The 22,913-nt window shown below is 52.5% G+C and overlaps 3 protein-coding genes across 3 annotated transcripts; all 3 read right to left on the bottom strand.

The window, feature by feature from the left end:
- Positions 1–869: 869 nt before the first annotated feature.
- sarm1 (sterile alpha and TIR motif containing 1) lies at positions 870–7,751 on the bottom strand. Its single transcript, XM_042338575.1, is given in 10 exon segments — positions 870–1,040; positions 1,813–1,934; positions 2,403–2,592; positions 3,112–3,214; positions 3,654–3,889; positions 4,361–4,452; positions 4,947–5,159; positions 5,528–6,126; positions 6,129–6,142; positions 7,462–7,751. Coding segments are annotated over 10 exon segments (1,998 nt in total). The 3' UTR covers positions 870–901.
- A 1,356-nt stretch (positions 7,752–9,107) lies between these two features.
- vtn (vitronectin) lies at positions 9,108–14,855 on the bottom strand (the record flags this gene model as incomplete). The annotated part of the gene is given in 8 exon segments (NM_001292259.1): positions 9,108–9,353; positions 10,062–10,304; positions 11,018–11,173; positions 11,274–11,430; positions 12,487–12,626; positions 13,342–13,599; positions 13,967–14,083; positions 14,758–14,855. Coding segments are annotated over 8 exon segments (1,242 nt in total). The 3' UTR covers positions 9,108–9,246.
- A 1,360-nt stretch (positions 14,856–16,215) lies between these two features.
- On the bottom strand, positions 16,216–22,048 carry LOC103180587 (vitronectin-like). Its single transcript, XM_007896530.2, has 8 exons — positions 21,952–22,048; positions 21,256–21,372; positions 19,747–20,577; positions 19,507–19,646; positions 18,642–18,798; positions 18,386–18,541; positions 17,432–17,674; positions 16,216–16,468 (listed from the first exon to the last, which is right to left on the bottom strand). Exons 1-8 carry the CDS (start codon positions 22,013–22,015, stop codon positions 16,362–16,364), a joined length of 1,815 nt encoding a protein of 604 aa, XP_007894721.1. The 5' UTR covers positions 22,016–22,048; the 3' UTR covers positions 16,216–16,361.
- Positions 22,049–22,913: the final 865 nt, after the last annotated feature.

Below are 22,913 nucleotides of genomic sequence, written 5' to 3'. Positions count from 1 at the left end.
TCAGTGACAGGTCAGTGTAGGCCTCCCTCCCTGCAGCTGCTTCCCGTGTTTGCCACCTCGTCGCTTGATCCTGGGCTTGGCAAACGAGCCGGAAGAAGCCTCTTCACTGCATCCCCTGAAGCTCGGATCCATAAAGGAAGACGGTTTGCACACAGTTCTCGTAGGCCACAAGCTCGACCTGCACTGGGACCTTGCTGTCCTTGAGCGATGAGTATGACCAGAGTGCCCTTTGCCCCCCGCCTCCCCCCTTCTCAGTGCGGTCCTTCAGGACAGTGTTCAGGCAAAGGTTGTTGTCCACCGCAACCTCCAGGTACTGGGAAGAATCAACCATTGGAACTGCGTCTTCCGATCAATTCCCTCGATGTCTCCCTCGGGCCGTGCGTGCAGAACCACCATCCGGCACTCGGGGGCGCTCACCACCACGTCTCACCCGGTGGCCCGGAGACGACACTTTTTCTGGGAGACACACAAGCGGCTGCACAGCGAGAGCGTCTTCGTGTGGAAATTAACAGCTCGGGTGAAGTTTGGCGCTTTCTACTGCATCAGGAATATCAGTGTATGGGAGCGACAAGGCACTAGGCAGGGGGGTAAGAGGGTGTTTGGTAAAGGAGTGACTTATTGCACCAGAGGAACGCAGTCATCGTGGGAGACAAGGTTGGGGGTGGAAGAGATGCAGGGGTATGGCGGGGGGTTGGCGGAGGGGAGAGATGGACTGGGGGAGGAGAGGGAGACCTTGGACACAGAGGTCAGGGATGCCTCACACAATGTCATGGTCCATGTCTCACGTGATCCTGAGGTTAGAAGCTGCTGAGGTTAGAAGATGCCTTCCTTCCATCCTGCCCTCACCCCCCCCCCACCCACCCCAGGCGCTGTCTCTCGTTGGGGATGAGAGGGTCCGGGGTCAGGGTGTCGAGGCATGCCTTTGGGGGCTGATGGCTTTCTCGCTGCTGTCCATTGTGACTATGGAGTTCCGGTGGGAAGGGTGGTAGAGAAAGCGCAGGATCTTCTCGATGGTGGCGTCCTGATATTCATGGCACCACCTGAATGTGAGGAGGAACGGAGAGCGAATGAGCCAGAACTACAATATGGACAACCACAGCACTGATCAGTACTCAGCAGTCACTCGCTTTCGTACAATCACTCACTCCCCTCGTTACAAGTGTAAGGAAGGAGCCAATATAAAATGTTAACTGCAGGAAAACATCATGTCCTTGCCTTGGTTGACTACTTCTGATAAGGAGAAGTGGGGGGGGGGGAAATTATTTAGTTGGCACGTGTTCAATCCTGCCACGGACTGAACACTGCTGGTAAATGTGCTTCACAGGAACGGGCCTGTGAGTTTTAACCAAAGGGTGTAGGTGCTATTTGATGGGTCTGGGCTTTATGCAATAACCAATAACAAATCAGGCATAAAAATAAAGAGTTCACGTCAAGATCAATGAGAGGCAGATCGAGCCATACCCTGTGCTGCCTCCTGCACTCCCAGGGACAGGTAACACTGATCAATACTTGATTCGTTGATAGCCCGGTTGCTCCCATTATTGCTTCTTACCGTAGAGAGTATTTGCTCATTGTATAATCATTGACTGAGGGACTACGATAATGGAAACGATTGCTTAACATCCAAATTGTGCACACATTCCCTCGTCAAATAATAAAAGTAGTTACCTTATACAATCTTCCCCCCCACTCCCCACCACCCCACACCCGACGCAGGGGAACAGAGGTCCAATTGGGTGGAGCCTGGTTGGTGTGAGGCAGGGGTGGGGGTGGAGAGAGAATCATGACAGGATCGGAGACTGGGTTACCTACATGATGCCGTTGAATTTCAGGATTCCCCTCATGTCTTCGGGCAAAGATCTGGAATCCGGCCAGGTAAAGTGGTCAGTCACAGGCACAATGTTCTTCCCGCTGTTCATGGCCATCACAATCTCCTGGGCAAAGTACAGAGGAACACGTCGATCTCTGCACTCAACTGGGGACCAAACCTCCAGGACACTTTGCTTTGGCCGATTCACATACAATGACCTGTATTTATACAGCGCCCTTTCATGCAGAATAATGTCTCAGGAGCACTGGACACTGCTGGGGATGGAGTGGGGGGGAAGTGACCGTAGACGTAGGGAAGAGGTTAAGTTGGATTTAAAGTGGGATTTAAAGTCAGAGGAGGCGAAGCGGAGGGATTGAGGTTTAGGGCGGGTGAAGGCACGGCCGCTGATGGTGGAGCGGAGGGGTTGGCGGATGGGGAGGAACTCAGCCTTGTGTTAGCGGAGTGTGGGGGGTGAGCAGAGGGGTGCCAGCAGGTCAGAGAGATGCCAGGGCAAGGACAACACACGTGACTCCCGGACATGCAACAACCACACTGCTGTGTCTCTGTCATTGTGCACCCAGCACACCCTCACCTTGTGCACCCAGTCCTTCATCTCGGTGTCCCCCATGCACTTGTCCAGCGCTTTTTCCGACAGAACCAGCACAAAGTTCTTCGCCTTCTTCACGCTTTGGATCAGTTTGTCCTCAAACTTCCCGGCCTCGAGCTTCTCCACGTCAATAAAGACGCTGAATCCTCTCAGCTGCAAATGGACCTTTAACAGACTGAGGGGCAGCAACAGGCAATTGACAGGGACTCACTCGATGGTCAGAGACCACATCCCAGCCCCAGTCACCCTCAACAACGAGGAGATTAACAGGGATTATTATAATTATAAGGATTATTATAATAGTAATGATAGTTAATGTTAATTCACTTTCCTCTCCATAGCTGCTCCCTGACCTGCTGAGTGTTCCCAGCCACTTCTGTTCTTATTTCAGATTTCCAGCATCTGCAGTATTTTGCCCTTAATAGTAATAACCACCCTCGCATTTGACATCTCAAAGCGCTTCGCAGAAGATGCTGTCAAGTATAGTGACTGTACATTATGAGCACAGCTCACCCACAAAATTAAACATCCGAGTGATCCAGACACCCATCATGAGATACCATAGGATCAAGAGCCCAAAGCTGGGACCCAGGACCTTGCTTGGGATGGAGATGGACTGAACCAATGGCTCTGGTCAAGCCCATAGGCCTTCTGGCCCTGAGACTATCCCAGCCCTAGATACAGATGTGCAAACCTGGCCAGCTGTGATCCTGTTGTCCTCCGGTAACTGATAAACACATCTGGCCCTTCCGAGCAGGAGTTATTACAGCTGTCGGGCAAACACGGCAGCAACAGCTCTGAAAATCAAACCCTTTCACGTTAGATTCTGGGAATGAAAAAGCCACAAGACGTCTCCACAGCCAACAGTCACCAGCCCTGAACTCTGCTCAGCACGGGGACTGGAGCAACGATATGACTGCCCCCCCATCCCCAGGCCCCTGGCTAGCTCCGACCTGTGTGTCAACAAAACCTCTCGACGGCTCAGTCCATCGCTGACCCAGGCATGGCGCTCCTTGCAGCATCTCACCTATGTCACCTATGTTCAATCCCCCCACCCTCTATACCATGCGTTCCCCCCCACTTCTCCCCCCATCCGGCATATAACTTCCCCCTGGCACACACATTCCCCACCCTCCTCGCATACTCTGGGTGCGAGTGTGGCAGGGAGGAGTGCGGGTGTGAGCGTGACGGGGAGAGAGACCCTGGGTGCGAGTGTGACAACGTGAGGACCTTTACCCCGGGCAGCGAGGAGGATACGAGCTCTGTGGAAGGCGAGGTGCACTCGGCAGTCGGTGAGCAGCTGGGTGTCGGTGACGGTGGGCAGGCTGGCACGGTCCATGCCCACCTGGACCAGGTGATAGGTGTACTGCCGGAAGCGGGGGTCGATGCTGCCCAGCCAGTCGGCCACGTTGCTGGGGTCACAGGTCGAGTAATTGGCGTACGTCTTCAACTCGGTCAGCTCCCGCAGAAACCTGCCGGTGAGACTCAGAGTGGGTCGGTTAAAGCGACAGACGCGAGCTCCCAGCTATACATAACCCCGGCCATCAGTCACATTGAGGTCCCTTTAATTCAGGATATTATTACGGATACAACGGCAGCATTTATGCGGCACTTTTCACCCAGGGCAACGTTTCGGAGCAGTTCGCAATGATGGGGTATGATGATGAGCTGAGGGGGAGGGGGAGGGGACCAGAGGCGTGGTCGAAGAGGTGAGACATGATTTAAAGACTGATAGAAAGAGAGGGGGCGAGACGGAGGTTCGACGGGTGTGTGGAGTTTGGTGGGGGTGAGGATGTGGGCGTTGGAGGTTTGGATTAGCCGCAGTTTATGGCTGGTGAGGATGGCGAGTTCCAGTCTACAGTGGGGTTTTAAGTGCAGGGAGAACGGAGCGTGGAGCCTGAGGTGATCAATATCTCTATATATAAATACGAGCAATTCCTCACCTTTTGCGAGTAATGCTGGATGTTATTCCCAGATCTTCCATTAAATCGGAATCAGATATGACCAGCAGCAGGTCTCCATCCACCTCCAGCTCCTGGGGATGTGATAATCCTGGTCAGTGTTCAGCTTCATCTCAACTAGGCTCGTCTCAACCCACACAACACGTCTACCAGAACAACCTACATCTACACAGTGCATTTCAGGTAAGTAATCATAATAATAATTATAATAATAATAATCCTTGCATTTGATACCGCGCCTTATCACGTTGTTGAGACGTCTCAAAGCGCTGCGCAGAATATACTGTAAAGTGGAGTGTCTGTGTATTTCATGGGCGAAGCGCGGCGGCCAACGACATCAACAACTTGCACTTGGAGAGCGTCCCTCACGCGGGGTAAAGTCCCAGAGCGCGTGACAGCGAGGAGCGCAAACAGCCGTGGATTGAGTGACCGAATTGAGTGTGTTCGCTGGTAATTGAGAAACCAGCTAAAACGGCGTGGCTTGCCATTGAGATCACTGTCTGGCAGGCTTTCCCACTGCTCCTCCACCCACCCGCTCCCTCTCCTCTCCCCCTTCTCCGCCGCTCACCAGGAACCTCTGGCAGTAGCTGCTCAGGCCTATCTGCTGGAGCCAGGTCTGCACCTCGCAGGGTTTCCAGTTGGGCACGGCCGGGGAGAGCCGGCGAGGAATGGCCTCCCCCATCATCTTCAGGCTCTTCTTGGCGAGTGCCGAGGTGGTGACGTTCCGGGAATAGCTCACGATCCGCTTGAGGCTCTGAACTGCTCCGATTTCATAGAATATCTGCAACGAGGGAGAGAGAGAGGAGAGAGATGGTGACCCGTCGGGTCTGTATGCCCACCCCCACACCCCAGACAACACCGAGCCGACCTCAGTCCCCACTCTTGGTCACGTATTCCAGCTGTTACTTCACCTCGGTGTAAAGAAGTACTTCCTGGTGTCTGTCCTGACCTTGTCCCTCAAACCCCAAGTCTCGTGTCACTCAGCAAACCCTCACCTTACTTAACGATCATCAACTCCACTTTTACACAGAGACTAACCTGTCCTGTCACGGACCTGGGAGTGTGGACGGACAGCGTAGAGAGGGAGTCTCTTACCCATGACCTGGGACCAGCCCTGCCCTCTCTCTCTCTCTCTCTCTCAGCCCTCACCTGGGTTTTGTGTTGCTCGCACTTGATGCCGGCCTCCACACACAGGTAGAAGGCCGCGATGCATTGAGCCTCCAGTCGTGGGCTGTCCAGCAGGAGCACCAGCCTCTGCAGGTCCTCGGGTGTGCGTCCCTGCGAGTTCTCCCCGCTGTCGAGCCAGCTCCGCGCAAACTCCTCGGGGTGAAGCGAGGCGATGAAGGGCTCCACCAGGTCCAGGGTCCCCGACCCCTCCACCTCCTTCTCGATCTCCCTGTTGGTGGCTAGCACGGTGATGGCCAGGCAGGCATGGAACCTGACCAGCTGGTCGCTGGAGAAGGCCAGTGGGAACAGCCAATTCGCTGCGTTCTTCTCGATCATGAGCCGCTGGTTCTTGTGGCCGGCGTGCATGGCACAGTTGGCCAGGGCCATGGCACAGTGCCGCAGCAGGGCTGAGTCCGTGCCCCGGCACCAGTATAGGATGGCGTCCAGCCCGCCGTTGGCGATCAGCAGGTACGAGGTCTCCTCCGAGTGCTTGAACATGTGCTGCAGGATCCCGGACATGACCCTGGCCATCGGCACGTCCTCGCGCTCCCTCACCAGCTCCAGGATCAAGCCCAGCCCGTGCGAGCCACACGGTCCCTGTGGGAGAGACGCCAGTCACAGAGAGCCCATCGGCACAACTAGACCCCGGCAGCCAACCCGCCACCACCACCTGACTGCCCCCTAACCCCCACCCCAGTCACCCCACCCACACCAACCCCAACACCTTCCCCCCTCCCCCACCCCCTCTCAACACTGTCACTGGCACCTGACATTACGAGGCCCCTCTGATTAACACAAACACCAATGACAATGAAGCCCCCGCGCTCAGAAACATTACCCCCCCCCCCTCGCCCCCCCATCTCTCCCCCACCCCTTGGAAAGAATGCATGTTATTGCTTTGTTGTTGAACCGGATTCGAAGGCAAAGCGGCGCTAACCGATGCCTTCACACGTCAGAGGATGTGGTTTTTACTGTATGTGTCGCTCAGAATTTCCTCAAATAACCGGGTTTCGCAATGGCCTCTCTCAGTTATAGATATTGTTGTTGGGGAAATAAAGGAAGAGATTTTACTAAACTCGTCAATGTGTGTGTGCGGGGGGTGGGGGGGTGGGGGGGGGGGTGGGCTGTGGGGGTGTGGGGGGTGGGGGTGGGGGGGTGGAATGAGGTGGGGGTTACGAAAGGGGAGAAAACTGACGGCTAATAACAATAACAATAATAATCCTTGTGTTTGACCCGGCGCCCAAATCACGTCTTCGAGACGTCTCCAAGTGCCCCCCAACCATCTCCCCCCACCCAACCCCATCTCCCCCCACCCCCATCTCCCCCCACCCCATCTCCCCCCACCCCCACCCCCATCTCCCCCACCCCAACCCCCATCTCCCCCCACCCCCCCCATCTCCCCCCACCCCCACCCCATCTCCCCCCCACCCCCACCCCCATCTCCCCCCACCCCACCCCCATCTCCCCCACCCCAACCCCCATCTCCCCCACCCCAACCCCCATCTCCCCCACCCCAACCCCCATCTCCCCCACCCCAACCCCCATCTCCCCCACCCCAACCCCCATCTCCCCCCACCCCACCCCATCTCCCCCCACCCCCACCCCCATCTCCCCCCACCCCCACCCCCATCTCCCCCCACCCCACCCCCATCTCCCCCACCCCCACCCCCATCTCCCCCACCCCCACCCCCATCTCCCCCCACCCCCACCCCCATCTCCCCCACCCCAACCCCCATCTCCCCCACCCCAACCCCCATCTCCCCCACCCCAACCCCATCTCCCCCACCCCAACCCCCATCTCCCCCACCCCAACCCCCATCTCCCCCCACCCCAACCCCCATCTCCCCCACCCCCACCCCATCTACCCCCACCCCACCCCCATCTCCCCCTCCCCCTCCCCCCCCCCCCCCCCTCACCTGTTCTCGGTGACCAGTACCTGCTCCAGCAGTCTGGCCGCCCGGTACCTGATCTCCGCGGTCGGGGACCTGAGCAGCTCCAGGAGACGGTCCAGACCTCCCTCCAGACGGATGAGGTCGCAGAGAGCGGCGGCCACCCCCCGGCCCAGGGCCGCCAGACCCCACCCCTCCAGCACCAGCCCCTGGATCTCGGCCATCAGCCGCTGCTGCTCCTCCCCGGAGCCGCGGGCCGCTCGGAGGGCGCTCAGAGCGCGTCGGAGAGGCGCTGAGAGGCGCTGCGTGGCTGCCATCGCCTCCTCGTTGGGGCTGGGGGGGCGGGGGCGGGGGCTGGGGGGGATGGGGTTGGGGGGATGGGGCTGGGGGGGTTGGGGTTGGAGGGGATGGGGTTGGAGGGGTTGGGGGGGTTGGGGTTGGAGGGATGGGGTTGGAGGGGTTGGGGCTGGACCCCGGCATTGAGAGATGCTGCTCTGAGCCCAACATGGCGAGAAACCAGAGCAGTTTGGACCTGAGAGACATGCGCTACAGGAACATCCAACTGCTGCCTCCCCTTCCTCTCCCTCCTTCCCCTTCCTCTCCCTCCTTCCCCTTCCTCTCCCTCCTTCCCCTTCCTCTCCCTCCTTCCCCTTCCTCTCCCTCCTTCCCTTCCTCTCCCTCCTTCCCCTTCCTCTCCCTCCTTCCCTTCCTCTCCCTCCTTCCCTTTCCTCTCCCTCCTCCCCTTCCTCTCCCTCCTTCCCTTCCTCTCCCTCCTTCCCTTCCTCTCCCTCCTTCCCCTTCCTCTCCCTCCTCCCCTTCCTCTCCCTCCTTCCCTTCCTCTCCTCCTTCCCTCCTCTCCCTCCTTCCCCTTCCTCTCCCTCCTTCCCTTCCTCTCCCTCCTTCCCTTCCTCTCCCTCCTTCCCTCCCTCTCCCTCCTTCCCTTCCTCCTCCTCTCTCTCTCTCTCTCCACGTCTGTCTCTCACTGCGAGAAGACAGAGGGCTTTACATCACAGCACAGGAACATCCAACTGCTTCCTCCCTCTCTCTCTCTCTCTCCCTCTTTTGCTCTGTCTGTCTCAGTGCAGTCACATCAGATGCTTTAAGGCACAGGACAAGAACATCAACTTCTCTCTCTCTCTCTGTCTCTGTCTCTCTCTGTCTCCCTCTCTCTCTGTCTCTGTCTCTCTCTCTCTCTCTCTGTCTCTCTCTCTCTGTCTCACTGCAACCAACACAGGAGACTGCACTGGAGCATCCACAGCGCCTCTGCACAAAGCATTACATCATCCACAATGCAGCATCGCCTCTCACCCTCTCTCCCTCCCCTCTGGGTGTCTCTGCTCTGCGCACCCCCCACCCTCCCATCTCCGGCTCCTGTCCCCGCCTGCAGTCCCCCACCGCAGCCGCTGCCCGGAGGCAGGACCTTCCCGACCACCCAAGTTATTCTTAATTAATTAATAATTATTTCCCGCTATTAGCATTTACACCCCATGGCCTGCGATACACAGGGCCTCATCGCGCCTTCGGGACGCCTCAAAGCGCTTCACGGAATAGACTGTAAAGTGTGGTGACTGCGTGTGTTTTTAGTTGTCTTGGAAAGTAACCCCGGCTTCAGGACAGCACAGTTCCTCACAGAGAGAGAGAGAGAGAGAGAGAGAGGCAGAAGCACTCAGGTTGACTTTGTGTGTTTATTGGTTGCTGTGGAGGACTCGGGTACGTGTGTGAGCTGTGGTCGGCCGGAGGTCCTCCTCTCCAATAGGGTTCACAGTGTGTGTCTTGGCCACAGTTGATGCAGATATCAGGTCAGTCCGGGTCTCACTCCGACTCGCGGCACTTGAACCAGTATCTGGCGATGGACCGGGGGTACGGCGGGTCCACGAGCGCCACTTGCTTGGACTCCAGGTCCACGCGGTAATACTCGTCTGTAACGAGAAAAGGGTTAGTCAGGCCCCTGCAGCTGAGAGACACACACAGACTGTCCGAGAGAATGAGAGACACACACAGACTGTCCGAGAGAATGAGAGACACACACAGACTGTCCGAGAGAATGAGAGACACACACAGACTGTCCGAGAGAATGAGAGACACACACAGACTGTCCGAGAGAATGAGAGACACACACAGACTGTCCGAGAGAATGAGAGACACACACAGACTGTCCGAGAGAATGAAAGATACACACAGACTGTCAGAGAGAATGAAAGATACACACACAGACTGTCAGAGAGAATGAAAGATACACACAGACTGTCAGAGAGAATGAAAGATGCACACACAGACGCAGGATAGTGTCCCAGAGCATTGGACCTGAGAGACATGCGCTAGCGGAGCCTGACTCCAAGCCGGAGGGGGGTGGGGGGGCTGGGTCTGGGTGACCGTAAACACGGTCGAAAAGTAAGGTTTTCAGGCGGGACTTGAAAAAGGGGAGAGAGGGGGCAAGGCGGAGGGATTGAGGGAGAGTGTTCCAAAGTTTTGAGGTGTAATGGCTGAAAGCCTGACCTCCGTGGTGGACCTGGGGAGACCGGCGAGGAGGGAGTGGGGATAGGGCAGGGCGGTGGGGTTGGATGAACAGCTTGCTTTGAGAGTCTCGATGGATGTGAATGATTCTGGTTTAAACGCCAGGACGATACCTTGAGCAAAGAAGTAGACACTCTGACTGGGAACCAATCCAGGAGGCATGTAGAAGTCAAATTCCATGCTGGAGGAATGATGCTTCTTTTTCTTCCACCTTCTGCTCTTTGGTTTGTTCCTACCCCTCTGTCGGATGAGAACATCTTGTCGAATCATCAAGAGCTTTCCGGTCATCGCGGCGTCCACATGAGAGGGAAGTCCCAGCCAGTCCCGGGAGACAGAGCCTGGTCCAATGGCGCCATCTAGAACACAAAGTCATCATCGACCCTCACAATAATACTCTTACATTTCATACAGCGACTTCCAGGACTCACTGTCAAGTGCAGTGACTGTGTAGTTTGGAGCCAATGCGGAAGCCAATTTGCACACAGCAATGTCCCACAAACAGCCGTGGAGTGATTGATGGATTGGATTTTTAAGGGATTGTCGGACAGGACACCGGGAGAGAGAAACTCCCTTTGTTTTTCAAATAGCGCTGTGGGACCGTAACACCGTAACTCCATAGCACCGTTTCAGCGCTTTGGGATGTCGTCCCGACGTGAAAGGTCCTCTATAAATGTCATTTTGCTGTTGTTCTTGTGGGATCTTTAACATCCGCCTGAACAGGCAGATGGGTTCTCAGTTGAACCTTTAATCCGAAGGACGGCACCTCCAACAACTCAGCGCTCCCCCAGCACTGCATCGCAGTGTCAGCTTGGACTACGTGGGTTCAAAGTCCTGACTTTGGGCTTGAACCCACAATAGTCCGACTCAGAGGCGAGAGTGCTACTGACTGAGTCAGGTTGATACCCTAATGACCAATTAATTTGGGGGATTGTTAGCGAGGACATCACAAAACTCCCTTCTCGTTTCTAATAGCACAGATTGGCTGGGGAGGGAGGGGAGTGGAGGACAGAGGGTGGGGAGAGGGGAGTTGGGGGGAGAGGTACAAAGAGATTGCTCGTACAAACATTACCACCAGATACAGAGCTTTGAAATAGCACTTCAAAAAGACTTTCCCACGGGTCCAACATTGTTATAGCATATCTCTGGAAGGGCACAGACTCCGATGTTTTCAGGCACTCTGACCGTTTGGGCTGATTTTCAAAAACGTACTGCCAGTACTGATTTCCTACAGAAAAAATATTTTGATGAAAATAACGTGAGCATTAGGAGTGACGACTCTGTGGAGGGTTTATGTGCATTGGGCAGTGCTGGAATTTGTTGTTTACCTTTGAAGAAGTAAGCTCGCTCGTTGCCATTAATGTTGGAGGCGGGCAATGCGAAGGAGGCATCCAAGTTTGACGGAATGCCGGGAAAACCTCTCTTGATCTTTCTTGGGTATCTGGGATCCAGTTTGCCATCGTCAAAACGCCAGTAGCTATCACCCTGGGTAGAGCAGAAAGTAAAATATTTACTAGTGGCAAATAAGACTCTTTCTCTTTCCTCGTTCACACTCAACCACTCACACTCTCTGTGTCTCTCTCTCTCACCTATGGGCAATATGGAAAAGGTCTTACCTGCAAATGAAGGTGGGAAGGAACAACTAATACTTTATGTTTGTGGATGAGTCTTTCTCTCTGTCTTTCCCTTCCTCACTTCTTGCTCCTGCCCCCCTCACCATGTACATAAATGATTTGGACTCAGATATAGAAATTTACAAATTTTGGAATCACACCCCCAGGGATGTGGTGAGTGATGAAGACGATTGCAAAGAAGATACAGGAAGGCAAACAGGTTTGCAGAATGGGCAGGGAGATGGCAGATGCAGTTTAATACAGAACAAAGCGAAGTGATTGACTTTGGTGGGAGCAATAAAGAAGCCATTTTATCTTAGATGCTAAGAACTTAAGAGATTCAGCTGAATAAAGTCTCTAAAATTAGTAACAAAGGTGGTCAAGGCCATAAATAGTGCAAACAGAGAACCGGGCTTAATGTTGAGAGGATCACAGTATAAAAGTGGGGAAGTAATGTTCAATTTGTATAAAACCTTGTTCAGACCACATGGAGATGCCGTGTGCAGTTCTGGTCACCTTACTGCAGGGAGGAGGTTGTGGCAATGGAGAGAGAGTGCAGTGTGGATTTACCAAGATGTTACCAGAGGCTGAGTGATTACAACTAGCAGGAAATACAAAACAAAGTCACTCCGCATTGCAGTATATCCTGCGAGGCGCTTTGAGATGTCTCGCAGACCTGATAAGGCGCTATTCCAAATGTAAGGATTATTATTATGATTATATTGTAAAGGCTGGAGTGGTTTACAGCTTCAGATTATGATATTCCATGCTGGGAACGTCACCTTGGAGCCAGCTGGATGTCTTGTGGACACAATTCCTGGCTCAGGCATGGAGAGAGGCCGCCCGGCTGAGGTGGTGCTGGGGAGCAAACCCCGTCACCAGTCAGCACCGAGGAGCAAGAGAATAAAGGGAGCCGACCAGAGTTTACCTTGAAGATGTACGTCTTGCCCTCACAGTTTAAACGTGTAAAGGCCGTATCAATGGGGCCTGGGATGCCCCAGACATCACTGATGCGTTTAGGATATCCTTCGCGAAAGCTGTAACTGTCCAGTTCATAAAAGTAGTCTCCTGTGAAGAGAGAGACAGGCAGTGGGGGTGAGTGCGGGGGTGAGTGTGTGGGGGCGAGTGTGTGGGGGAGACAACAACAGCAACAAACTACATTTGTAAAGCGCTTTTCACGTCGGGAGGATGTCCCAAGATGCTGGACAGTCAGGGATTTTGACCCGAGCCGAGGATTGGGATCAGGGTGTGGGGGGCTGGAGGGCAGGGAGGATGGGCGTAGGAGGGTGGTCGAACGCACGGTCAAAGAGGAAGGTCTTGAGACGCTCTTTGAATGAGGTAAGGCAGGGGGAATGATGCATGGACTGGGAATAGACAGTGTGGGGGAGACGGTGTGGTGACGAAACGTGGGATTTGGATGTTACCGTAGCTTGGCACGTGCAGCAAAGTATGCCGGGGCCCAGTGAGTTCAGAACCTCAGACAGACAGGGGAACCAGCAAGGGGTGGGACAGGAATTCTAACACAGGTGATAAACCATCAGATAACAGCCTTGTAAGTGTAATTAATGGCACAAGCGACAGCTATTGAGATCAATGTGTGCGCGCCCTGGGAGACAGACACCATTATGCTGGAGCCTGAAGTGCAGTACAACAATAGTCCTCAGTGTCCCCGGATGGGAAGAGGTCAGACCAGTCAAGGCTCCTGCTGCCGTTCGCTATCAGATGACACCTGCTGGAAAAGTGCACGTCTGTGTGTATGTGTGTGAATGCTGAATGCTCTTACCTCTGAAAGCAAATATGGATCCATTTTTTAGGTCAGTGAAGGCATCAAAGGATTCTTTGTCGGAACACAGGTCATTGGGTTTGGGTTCTGGTTCCAGAGTCGTCGTTGCCGGTTCTGTTGCTGTCTCTGGTACCGTTGTCGTTCTCAACAAGGCTGTTGTTGAAGCGGCAGATGGAAGACTGGAGCCTGTAACTCCCCCAATAATGTCAACATCAAACTCTTCGTCATCCTCAGGCACAGTAAAGACATCGCCGCGGGCTGGGGCAGCAATCACCAGGAGAGAAACACATGGTTAGGCTTCTCCTCACTTCTACTCTTTCTTTAAAAAAATATGAACCTTCATAACAAGAGTTCTCAGTGTCCTTCCTCACACAGTGCTCCAGGCAGTGACTGACACAGAGCTACACCAGCAAAAGGGCACTCTGGGGATCTCCTCTCAATTTAACGGGACAAGCCACGCCTCCGACATACCAGTTGGAGCTTTGAGAGTGAAGCTCCCTCTACACCGTGCGTCCACGCTCCCAGGTCAGTGACAGTGGGTTAGAGACACTCTAAAGCTCCCTCTACACTGTGTTCAGTATTTCCATGAGTGAGAGTGATGCTGCCTTTGTGCCACTTTCTTTACCTCGCCTGCACACGGTGCTATAATCCACACAGCAGCTCTTGTAGAAGTGGCAGAGATTGTCGCACTGGCACTTATGGGTATCGTTGAAGCCATCAGCACAGCGGCCGACACAGGAACCTGTGCCACAGGAGGCAAAAACAAGTGGAAATCTGCGTCATTACAGAAAGCAACATCCTCAGAGTTCCTGCCAGCCTCAATCACCTCACTCCTCTGTGTGTTAGCCTAGACTGTCAGCGGGGTATTTAATATCCCTAGAAGTTGGGCTGAAATGACCACACATGCACTATCCAGCAGGAGCAAGTGCTCAAGGGCACCAAAGTCAACCGTAACACCCACACTATCCTCCCCGCTGTAATCAGCAAATTCAGCCCAGACAGCCATGTTACCCTGGGACCTTTTGGATTCTGGGGATCAGCTCAACTGCGCACTAACCAGTGGTTAGCACATTGAGGCACTGCCTGAAACACAAGTAACGGCAAACCCGGGGCAAATATGAGCAGCCCCAGAGAGAGACGGGGAGCGAGAGAGAAGGAGAGTGCACGGGAGATTCGGGTTTGAGTTGCCTTCAACTCTCTCATAGGAGCAGGAGGAGGCCATTCAGTCCGTCAATCCTGTTCCACCAGTTAATCAGACCCTGGCACATCTTTTGAAACTATTTCCCTGCCTTTACCCCACGCTCCTTTATCCCCATGACGTCCCGGGAATCTAGCCGTCAGCCTTTTCAACACCGCGATGGTCCCTCAGTGAAGTGCTGTAGAGCCTGATGGATTGTAAGCCCGTTTCCCCCTTACCCTGGTCGGTGGACGCTGGGCAGACGAAGGAGCCGAGGAGAATGACCACCGCCAGCCACCTCATGTCCGCAGTCGATTCCTATGGGTTCTGGAATGTTCCTTCTGTGTTTACCCAGAGCTTGTTTGCCTGTTCTGCCTGTTCAAACAACTGTGTTGATTTTCAATAATGGTTAATCTGAGTTGGGAGCCGATGTACAATCTGTTTTTCTGCTGGGGAAATAAAAGCAAACATTTTACACAAGGTTGTTTCCCCGAAATAAGTAACAGTAATCGAGAACCAACTGCTGTATTATTTGTACGATAATCCTTGCATTTGATACAGCGCTTTTCAGGTTGGGAGAACATCTCAAAGTGCTTCACAGCATTATAGTAATATTATTATGATGTTAATAGTAATAACAATTATATAGCATCTTATTACCTCGTTGAGATGTCCGCAAGCTCTTTACAAGATATACAGTAAAGTGGATTGACTGTGTGTTTGGTGGGCAAAACCCAGGAGCCAGTTTGCATACAGTAATGCGCCACAAACAGTCATGAAGTGAGCGACCAATTTTATTTAGTGGATTTGGTGCAGAGGAGAGCAACGAGGACGATCCCCAGTGTTAGAGGAATGAGCTCTGAGCAATGTCTTTCACCTTGTCTCCCCCCCTCCCCCCCCCCCACCCACACACACGCCCACCAATCTCTCCTAAAGACTTGTGCTGGCGTTCAAATCGCCAGTTGTTGACAGCACTTCAACTAAGCGGCCGTTCTTCATACGAGAGCGTGGTTAGTGAGTGTGAGGGGCTGTTTGACCATGAACGAGGACCTTGGAGGCTGATCCTGTACTGACCTGGAGGCCACATAAATGCACCGCGCGCCAGGAGTCACAAGATGATGAGCAAGAACATGAACCTGATTCATCCTGCGTAGCTCACTAGTGGAATAGTGAAGCCGACTGCTACGTCACATCCAAAAGTGTGACCACACGGATATGTTTACCCGGATTATAAGCCTCAGCATTTCAATGCGACATTAATGCACGTTGTTTTGTGGATGAACCTGGTTAAAAAGGCAAAGTAGCACCAACCGATGCCTTGACAACCAGCGGATGTGTGTTTTACTGTGTTTTTCGCTCAGAATTTCCTAAACAACCTGACTGGCTCCATGATGCGCTGTTAGTTACAGGTATTGTTATGGGGGAGATAAAGGAAGTGGATTTACAAAACTTGTCAATGTGTGTGTGCGAGGGGGTGGGGTTGGGGGTGGGGGCTTTACAAAACAGGAGTAAACTAGCTAATAATAATAATCCCCGCATTTGATACAGCACCTTATCGTACCTTCGGGACGCTTCAAAGCGCTTCACGAAATAGACTGTAAAGTGTGGTGACTGCGTGTGTTTTTAATTATCTTGGAAAGTAACCCCGGCTTCAGGACAGCACAGTTCCTAACAGAGAGAGAGAGACACAGAACCACTCAGGTTGACTTTGTGTGTTTATTGGTTGCTGTGGAGGACTCGGGTACGTGTGTGAGCTGTGGTCGGCCGGAGGTCCTCCTCTCCAATAGGGTTCACAGTGTGTGTCTTGGCCACAGTTGATGCAGATATCAGGTCAGTCCGGGTCTCACTCCGACTCGCGGCACTTGAACCAGTATCTGGCGATGGACCGGGGGTACGGCGGGTCCACGAGCGCCACTTGCTTGGACTCCAGGTCCACGCGGTAATACTCGTCTGTAACGAGAAAAGGGTTAGTCAGGCCCCCTGCAGCTGAGAGACACACACAGACTGTCCGAGAGAATGAGAGACACACACAGACCGTCCGAGAGAATGAGAGACACACACAGACTGTCCGAGAGAATGAGAGACACACACAGACTGTCCGAGAGAATGAGAGACACACACAGACTGTCCGAGAGAATGAGAGACACACACAGACTGTCCGAGAGAATGAGAGACACACACAGACTGTCCGAGAGAATGAGAGACACACACAGACTGTCCGAGAGAATGAGAGACACACACAGACTGTCCGAGAGAATGAGAGACACACACAGACTGTCCGAGAGAATGAGAGACACACACAGACTGTCCGAGAGAATGAGAGACACACACAGACTGTTAAAGTAGTTGAAAGAGACACAGAGAGAGATACACACACAGACTGCTAGGAAGAGAAAGAAAGAGAGACACACACCCACACTTAGTGGCAGAGCCTGACTTCAGGAAAGACGCTGAAGCCTTGGCGGGGGTGCAGAGGAGGTTATGAGAATCAATCCAAGACTGAGGGGTTACAGTAGGAGGAGAGACTGGAGAAGTTGGGTCTGTTGTCATTGGACCAGAGAAGCAAAATGGGCAGAAGCTGCTTCCACTGGTCAGGCAATCAGTAACTGGAGGACACGAATATAAGATAATCACAAGGCGAGCAAAAGGAGAGTTTAGAGAAAATATGTTCACACACAGAGTTGCTGGGTTGTGGAACCTCCTGACAAGTGAGGTGGCAGAGACAGTGGCCAATGTAGAGTCAGAGAGAAGTAGACAGGTATATGAAAGTTAGAGACATGCAAGCGGATGAGATGGCAGGGCAGTGAGGATGGATGAACAGCTTCCTTTGGGAGACTCAATGCGTCGAATGGCCTCCTTCTGCGCTGTGAAGCTAAATGATTCTATGATTCTGTTTAAACGCCAGGACGACACCTTGAGCAAAGAAGTAGATACTCTGACTGGGAACCAATCCAGGACGCTTGTGAAAGTAAAATTCCATGCTGGAGGAATGATGCTTCTTTTTCTTCCCCTTTCTCTTCTTTGGTTTCTTCCTACCCCTCTGTCGATCGGGAACATCTTGTGAAATCATCAAGAGCTTTCCGGACATCGCGGCATCCACATTAGAGGGAAGTCCCAGCCAGTCCCGGGAGACAGAGCCTGGTCCAATGGCGCCATCTAGAACACAAAGTCATCACCGAGCCTCACAATAACACTCGTACATTTCATACAGCGACTTCCAGGACTCACTGTCAAGTGCAGTGACTGTGTAGTTTGGAGCCAATGCGGAAGCCAATTTGCACACAGCAATGTCCCACAAACAGCCGTGGAGTGATTGATGGATTAGATTTTTGGGGATTGTCGGACAGGACACCGGGAGAGAGAAACTCCCTTTGTTTTTCCAATAGCGCTGTGAGACCGTAACACCATAACTCCATAGCGCCGTTTCAGCACTTTGGGATGTCGTCCTGACGTGAAAGGTCCTCTATAAATGTCATTTTGTTGTTGGTCTTGTGGGATCTTTAACATCCGCCTGAACAGGCAGACGGGTTCTCAGTTGAACCTCTCATCCGAAGGACGGCACCTCCAACAACTCAGCGCTCCCCCAGCACTGCATCGCAGTGTCAGCTTGGACTACGTGGGTTCAAAGTCCTGACTTGGGCTTGAACCCACAATCTTCCGACTCAGAGGCGAGAGTGCTACTGACTGAGTCAGATTGATACCCTAATGACCAATTAATTTGGGGGATTGTTAGCGAGGACATCACAAAACTCCCTTCTCTTTTCTAATAGCGCAGATTGGCTGGGGAGGGAGGGGAGTGGAGGACAGAGGGTGGGGAGAGGGGAGTTGGGGGGAGAGGTACAAAGAGATTACTTGTACAAACATTACCACCAGATGCAGAGCTTTGAAATAGCAATTCATAAAGACTTTCCCACGGGTCCAACATTGTTATAGCATATCTCTGGAAGGGCACAGACTCCGATGTTTTCAGGCACTCTGACCGTTTGGGCTGATGTTTGAAAACGTACTGCCAGTACTGATTTCCTACAGAAAAAATATTTTGATGAAAATAACGTGAGCCTTAGGAGTGACGACTCTGTGGAGGGTTTATGTGCGTTGGGCAGTGCTGGAATTTGCTGGTTACCTTTGAAGAAGTAAGCTCGCTCGTTGCCATTAATGTTGGAGGCGGGCAATGCGAAGGAGGCATCCAAGTTTGATGGAATGCCGGGAAAACCTAACTTGATCTTGTTTGGGAATCCTGGATCCAGTTTGCCATCGTCAAAACGCCAGTAGCTATCACCCTGGGTAGAGCAGAAAGTAAAATATTTACTAATGGCAAATAAGACTATCTTTCTCTTTCCTCGTTCACACTCAACCACTCACACTCTCTGTGTCTCTCTCTCTCACCTATCCCACGATGGGCAATATGGAAAAGGTCTTACCTGCAAATGAAGGTGGGAAGGAACAACTAATACTTTATGTTTGTGGATGAGTCTTTCTCTCTGTCTTTCCCTTCCTCACTTCTTGCTCCTGCCCCCCTCACCATGTACATAAATGATTTGGACTCAGATATAGAAATTTACAAATTTTGGAATCACATCCCCAGGGATGTGGTGAGTGATGAAGACAATTGCAAAGAAGATACAGGAAGGCAAACAGGTTTGCAGAATGGGCAGGTAGATGGCAGATGCAGATGCAGTTTAATACAGAACAAAGCGAAGTGATTCCTGTGACGTGCTTTGAGATGTCTCGCACACCTGATAAGGCGCTATTCCAAATGTAAGGATTATTATTATGATTATATTGTAAAGGCTGGAGTGGTTTACAGCTTCAGATTATGACATTCCATGCTGGGAACGTCACCTTGGAGCCAGCTGGATGTCTTGTGGACACAATTCCTGGCTCAGGCGTGGAGAGAGGCCGCCTGGCTGAGGTGGTGCTCGGGAGCAAACCCCATCACCAGTCAGCACCGAGGAGCAAGAGAATAAAGGAAGCTGATCAGAATTTACCTTGAAGATGTACGTCTTGCCCTCACAGTTTATCCGTGTAAAGGCCGTATCAATGGGGCCTGGGATGCCCCAGACATCACTGGTGCGTTTAGGATATCCTTCGCGAAAGCTGTAACTGTCCAGTTCATAAAAGTATTCCCCTGAGAAGAGAGAGACAGGCAGTGTGGGGGTGAGTGCGGGGGTGAGTGTGTGGCGGAGACAATGTGAGGGTGACTGTGTGTGAATGCTGAAAGCTCTTACCTCTGAAAGCAAAGATGGATCCATTTTTTAGGTCAGTGAAGGCATCAAAGGATTCTTTGTCGGAACACAGATCATTGGGTTTCGGTCCTGGTTTCAGAGCCATTGCCAGTTCTGTTGCTGTCTCTGGTTCCAGAGTCATTGCCAGTTCTGTTGCTGTCTCTGGTTCTCGAATCATTGCCAGTTCTGTTGCTGTCTCTGGTTCCAGAGTCATTGCCAGTTCTGTTGCTGTCTCTGGTTCCGGAGTCATTGCCAGTTCTGTTGCTGTCTCTGGTTCCAGAGTCATTGCCAGTTCTGTTGCTGTCTCTGGTTCCAGAATCATTGTCAGTTCTGTTGCTGTCTCTGGTTCCAGAGCCATTGCCAGTTCTGTTGCTGTCTCTGGTTCCAGAATCATTGCCAGTTCTGTTGCTGTCTCTGGTTCCAGAGCCATTGCCAGTTCTGTTGCTGTCTCTGGTTCCAGAGCCATTGCCAGTTCTGTTGCTGTCTCTGGTTCCGGAGTCATTGCCAGTTCTGTTGCTGTCTCTAGTTCCAGAATCATTGTCAGTTCTGTTGCTGTCTCTGGTTCCAGAGCCATTGCCAGTTCTGTTGCTGTCTCTGGTTCCAGAATCATTGCCAGTTCTGTTGCTGTCTCTGGTTCCAGAGCCATTGCCAGTTCTGTTGCTGTCTCTGGTTCCAGAGCCATTGCCAGTTCTGTTGCTGTCTCTGGTTCTGTTGTATTTCTCAACGAGACAAATGGAAGACTGGAGCCTGTAACTCCCCCATTAATATCATCATCAAACTCATCGTCATCATCGTCATGTTCATCCTCAGGCACAGTAAAGACATCGCCGTGGGCTGGGGCAGCAATCATCAGGAGAGAAACACATGGTTAGGCTTCTCCTCACTTCCACTCTTTCTTTAAAAAAACATGAACCTGCATAACAAGAGTTCTCAGTCCTTCCTCACACAGTGCTCCAGGCAGTGACTGACACAGAGCTACACCAAATAATAATAATAATCCTTGCATTTGATATAGCGCCTTGTCACGTCTTCGAGACGTCTCAAAGCGCTTCACAGAATATGCTGTATGCAGAATTGACTGTATATTTGTGGGCGAAACATGGAAGCCAATTGCGCACAGCAGCGTCCACAAACAGATGTGGATTGAAAATGACCGATCTATTATTGTTTTTTTTTGGAGGGATTATTATCAGGTGTGCAGAGTAAGGAAACTTGCCCAAGGTTTCGCCCTGCCTGGAATTGAACCCAGTTGTCTTGCTTGCAAGGCGAGTGCTCTAACCACTGAGCTACAGGACTCCACCAACCACCAAACGGTACTCTGGGGATCTCCTCTCAGTTCAAAGGGCCAAGCCATACCTCCAACATAGCAGCTGGAGCTTTGAGAGTAAAGACGCCCTCTACACTGTCCGTCCACACTCCCAGGTCAGGGTTAGAGACACTCTAAAGCTCCCTCTGCAGTGTTCAGTATTTCCATGAGTGAGAGTGATGCTGCCTTTGTGCCACTTTCTTTACCTCGCCTGCACACGGTGCTATAATCCACACAGCAGCTCTTGTAGAAGTGGCAGAGATTGTCGCACTGGCACTTATGGGTCTCGTTGAAGCCATCAGCACAGCGGCCGACACAGGAACCTGTGCCACAGGAGGCAAAAACAAGTGGAAATCTGCGTCATTACAGAAAGCAACATCCTCAGAGTCCTTCCATTCCTGCCAGCCTCAATCACCTCACCTGTGTGTTAGCCCAGACTGTCAGCGGGGTATTTAATATCCCTAGAAGTTGGGCTGAAATGGCAACACATGCTCCAGCAGGAGCAAGAGCCTGAGGTCAACTGGAATACCCATACTATCGCCAGGCCACCTCCGGCGAATTGGCCAACTCAACCCAGACAGCCATGTTATTCTGGGACTTTTTGGATTCCGTACAGCTCAACTGCACACTAGCCAGTGGTTAACACACTGAGGCACTGCCTGAAGTATGGCAAACCGAGGGAGACAGCCAGAGAGATGTAGAGAGAGAGGAGAGTGCAGGGAGATTGGAGTATGAGTTGTCTTCAACTCACCTCTCTCTCATAAGAACAGGAGGAGTGGCCTTTTCCCCACGCTCCTTTATCCCCATGATTGCCAGGAATCTAGCCGTCTCCCTTTTAAACTCTCTGGTCCCTCAGTGAAGTGCTGTAGAGCCTGATGGCTTGTAAGCCCGTTTCCCCTTACCCTGGTCGGTGGACGCTGGACAGACGAAGGAGCCGAGGAGAATGACCACCGCCAGCCACCTCATGTCCGCAGTGGATTCTTCTAGGTTCTGGAATGTTCCTTCTGTATTTACCCAGAGCTTGTTTGTCGCTTCTGCCTGTTCAAACAACTGTGATGAATTTCAATAATGGTTAATCTGAATTGGGAGCCGATGTACAACCTGTTTTTCAGTTGGGAAAAAAACAACCACTTTACGTAAAGTTTTTTTTCCAGGAAATAAGTTAAGAGGTTGAGAACGAACTGCTGTATTTGTATGAGACAGTTTGCGTACGACTGTTTGTGGGGACGCTGCTGTGCGCAATTGGCTGCCGCGTTTCGCCCGCAAATATACAGTCAATTCACTTTACACTCTATTTTGTGAAGCGCTTCGAGACGGCGAGAAGGTGTGAAAAGCGCTATATCAAATGCAAGGCTTATTATTATTATTATTATTATTATTATTATATTCACATCGTCTGAAGTTGATCAGAAATCCCGCCCAACTCCTTATTGTCCAACTTGAGACTATCTTCCCGGGTGGGTGGGGGGGGGGGGGGGGCAAAATATAAAGGGGTTTCTTTGGAGCTGAACTGAGTGCAAGGTGCATGTTTGGCAATGGAATTTCAAGATAGAATCGAGTCCACCCCCTGCATATATTGTATATGGGTGTGTGCGGGGGGGGTGGGGGGGATTGTAGCTGGGGGGGGCATTGCTGTGGGACATCTCTCTTGGGTGGGCTTTCTGGGGGATATCTCTCAGGGGGGGGATGTCTCTGGGGGGGGCGGGGTACGTCTCTCGGGTTGTGGGTACGTCTCTCGGGTTGGGGGGGGATGTCTCGGGGGGGGGGCGGGGAATGTCTCTCGGGTTGTGGGGACGTCTCTCGGGTTGGGGGGGATGTCTCGGGGGGGGCGGGGAATGTCTCTCGGGTGGGGGGGGATGTCTCT

The sequence above is a fragment of the Callorhinchus milii genome, unplaced genomic scaffold, assembly GCF_018977255.1.
Source record: "Callorhinchus milii isolate IMCB2004 unplaced genomic scaffold, IMCB_Cmil_1.0 Scaffold10, whole genome shotgun sequence".
Lineage (NCBI taxonomy): Eukaryota > Metazoa > Chordata > Chondrichthyes > Chimaeriformes > Callorhinchidae > Callorhinchus > Callorhinchus milii.
Note: the sequence above shows the minus strand (reverse complement) of the source record. Positions and strands in the feature narration are given on the sequence as shown.

Coding starts and splice junctions, on each gene's coding strand:
- LOC103180587 (XM_007896530.2), bottom strand. CDS start 22,015: ATGAGGTGGCTGGCGGTGGTCATTCTCCTCGGCTCCTTCGTCTGTCCA. Junction 19,647..19,746: donor ATCCATCTTTGCTTTCAGAG/GTAAGAGCTTTC, acceptor CTCTCTTCTCAG/GGGAATACTTTTATGAACTG. Junction 18,799..19,506: donor GCAAGACGTACATCTTCAAG/GTAAATTCTGAT, acceptor TGCTCTACCCAG/GGTGATAGCTACTGGCGTTT.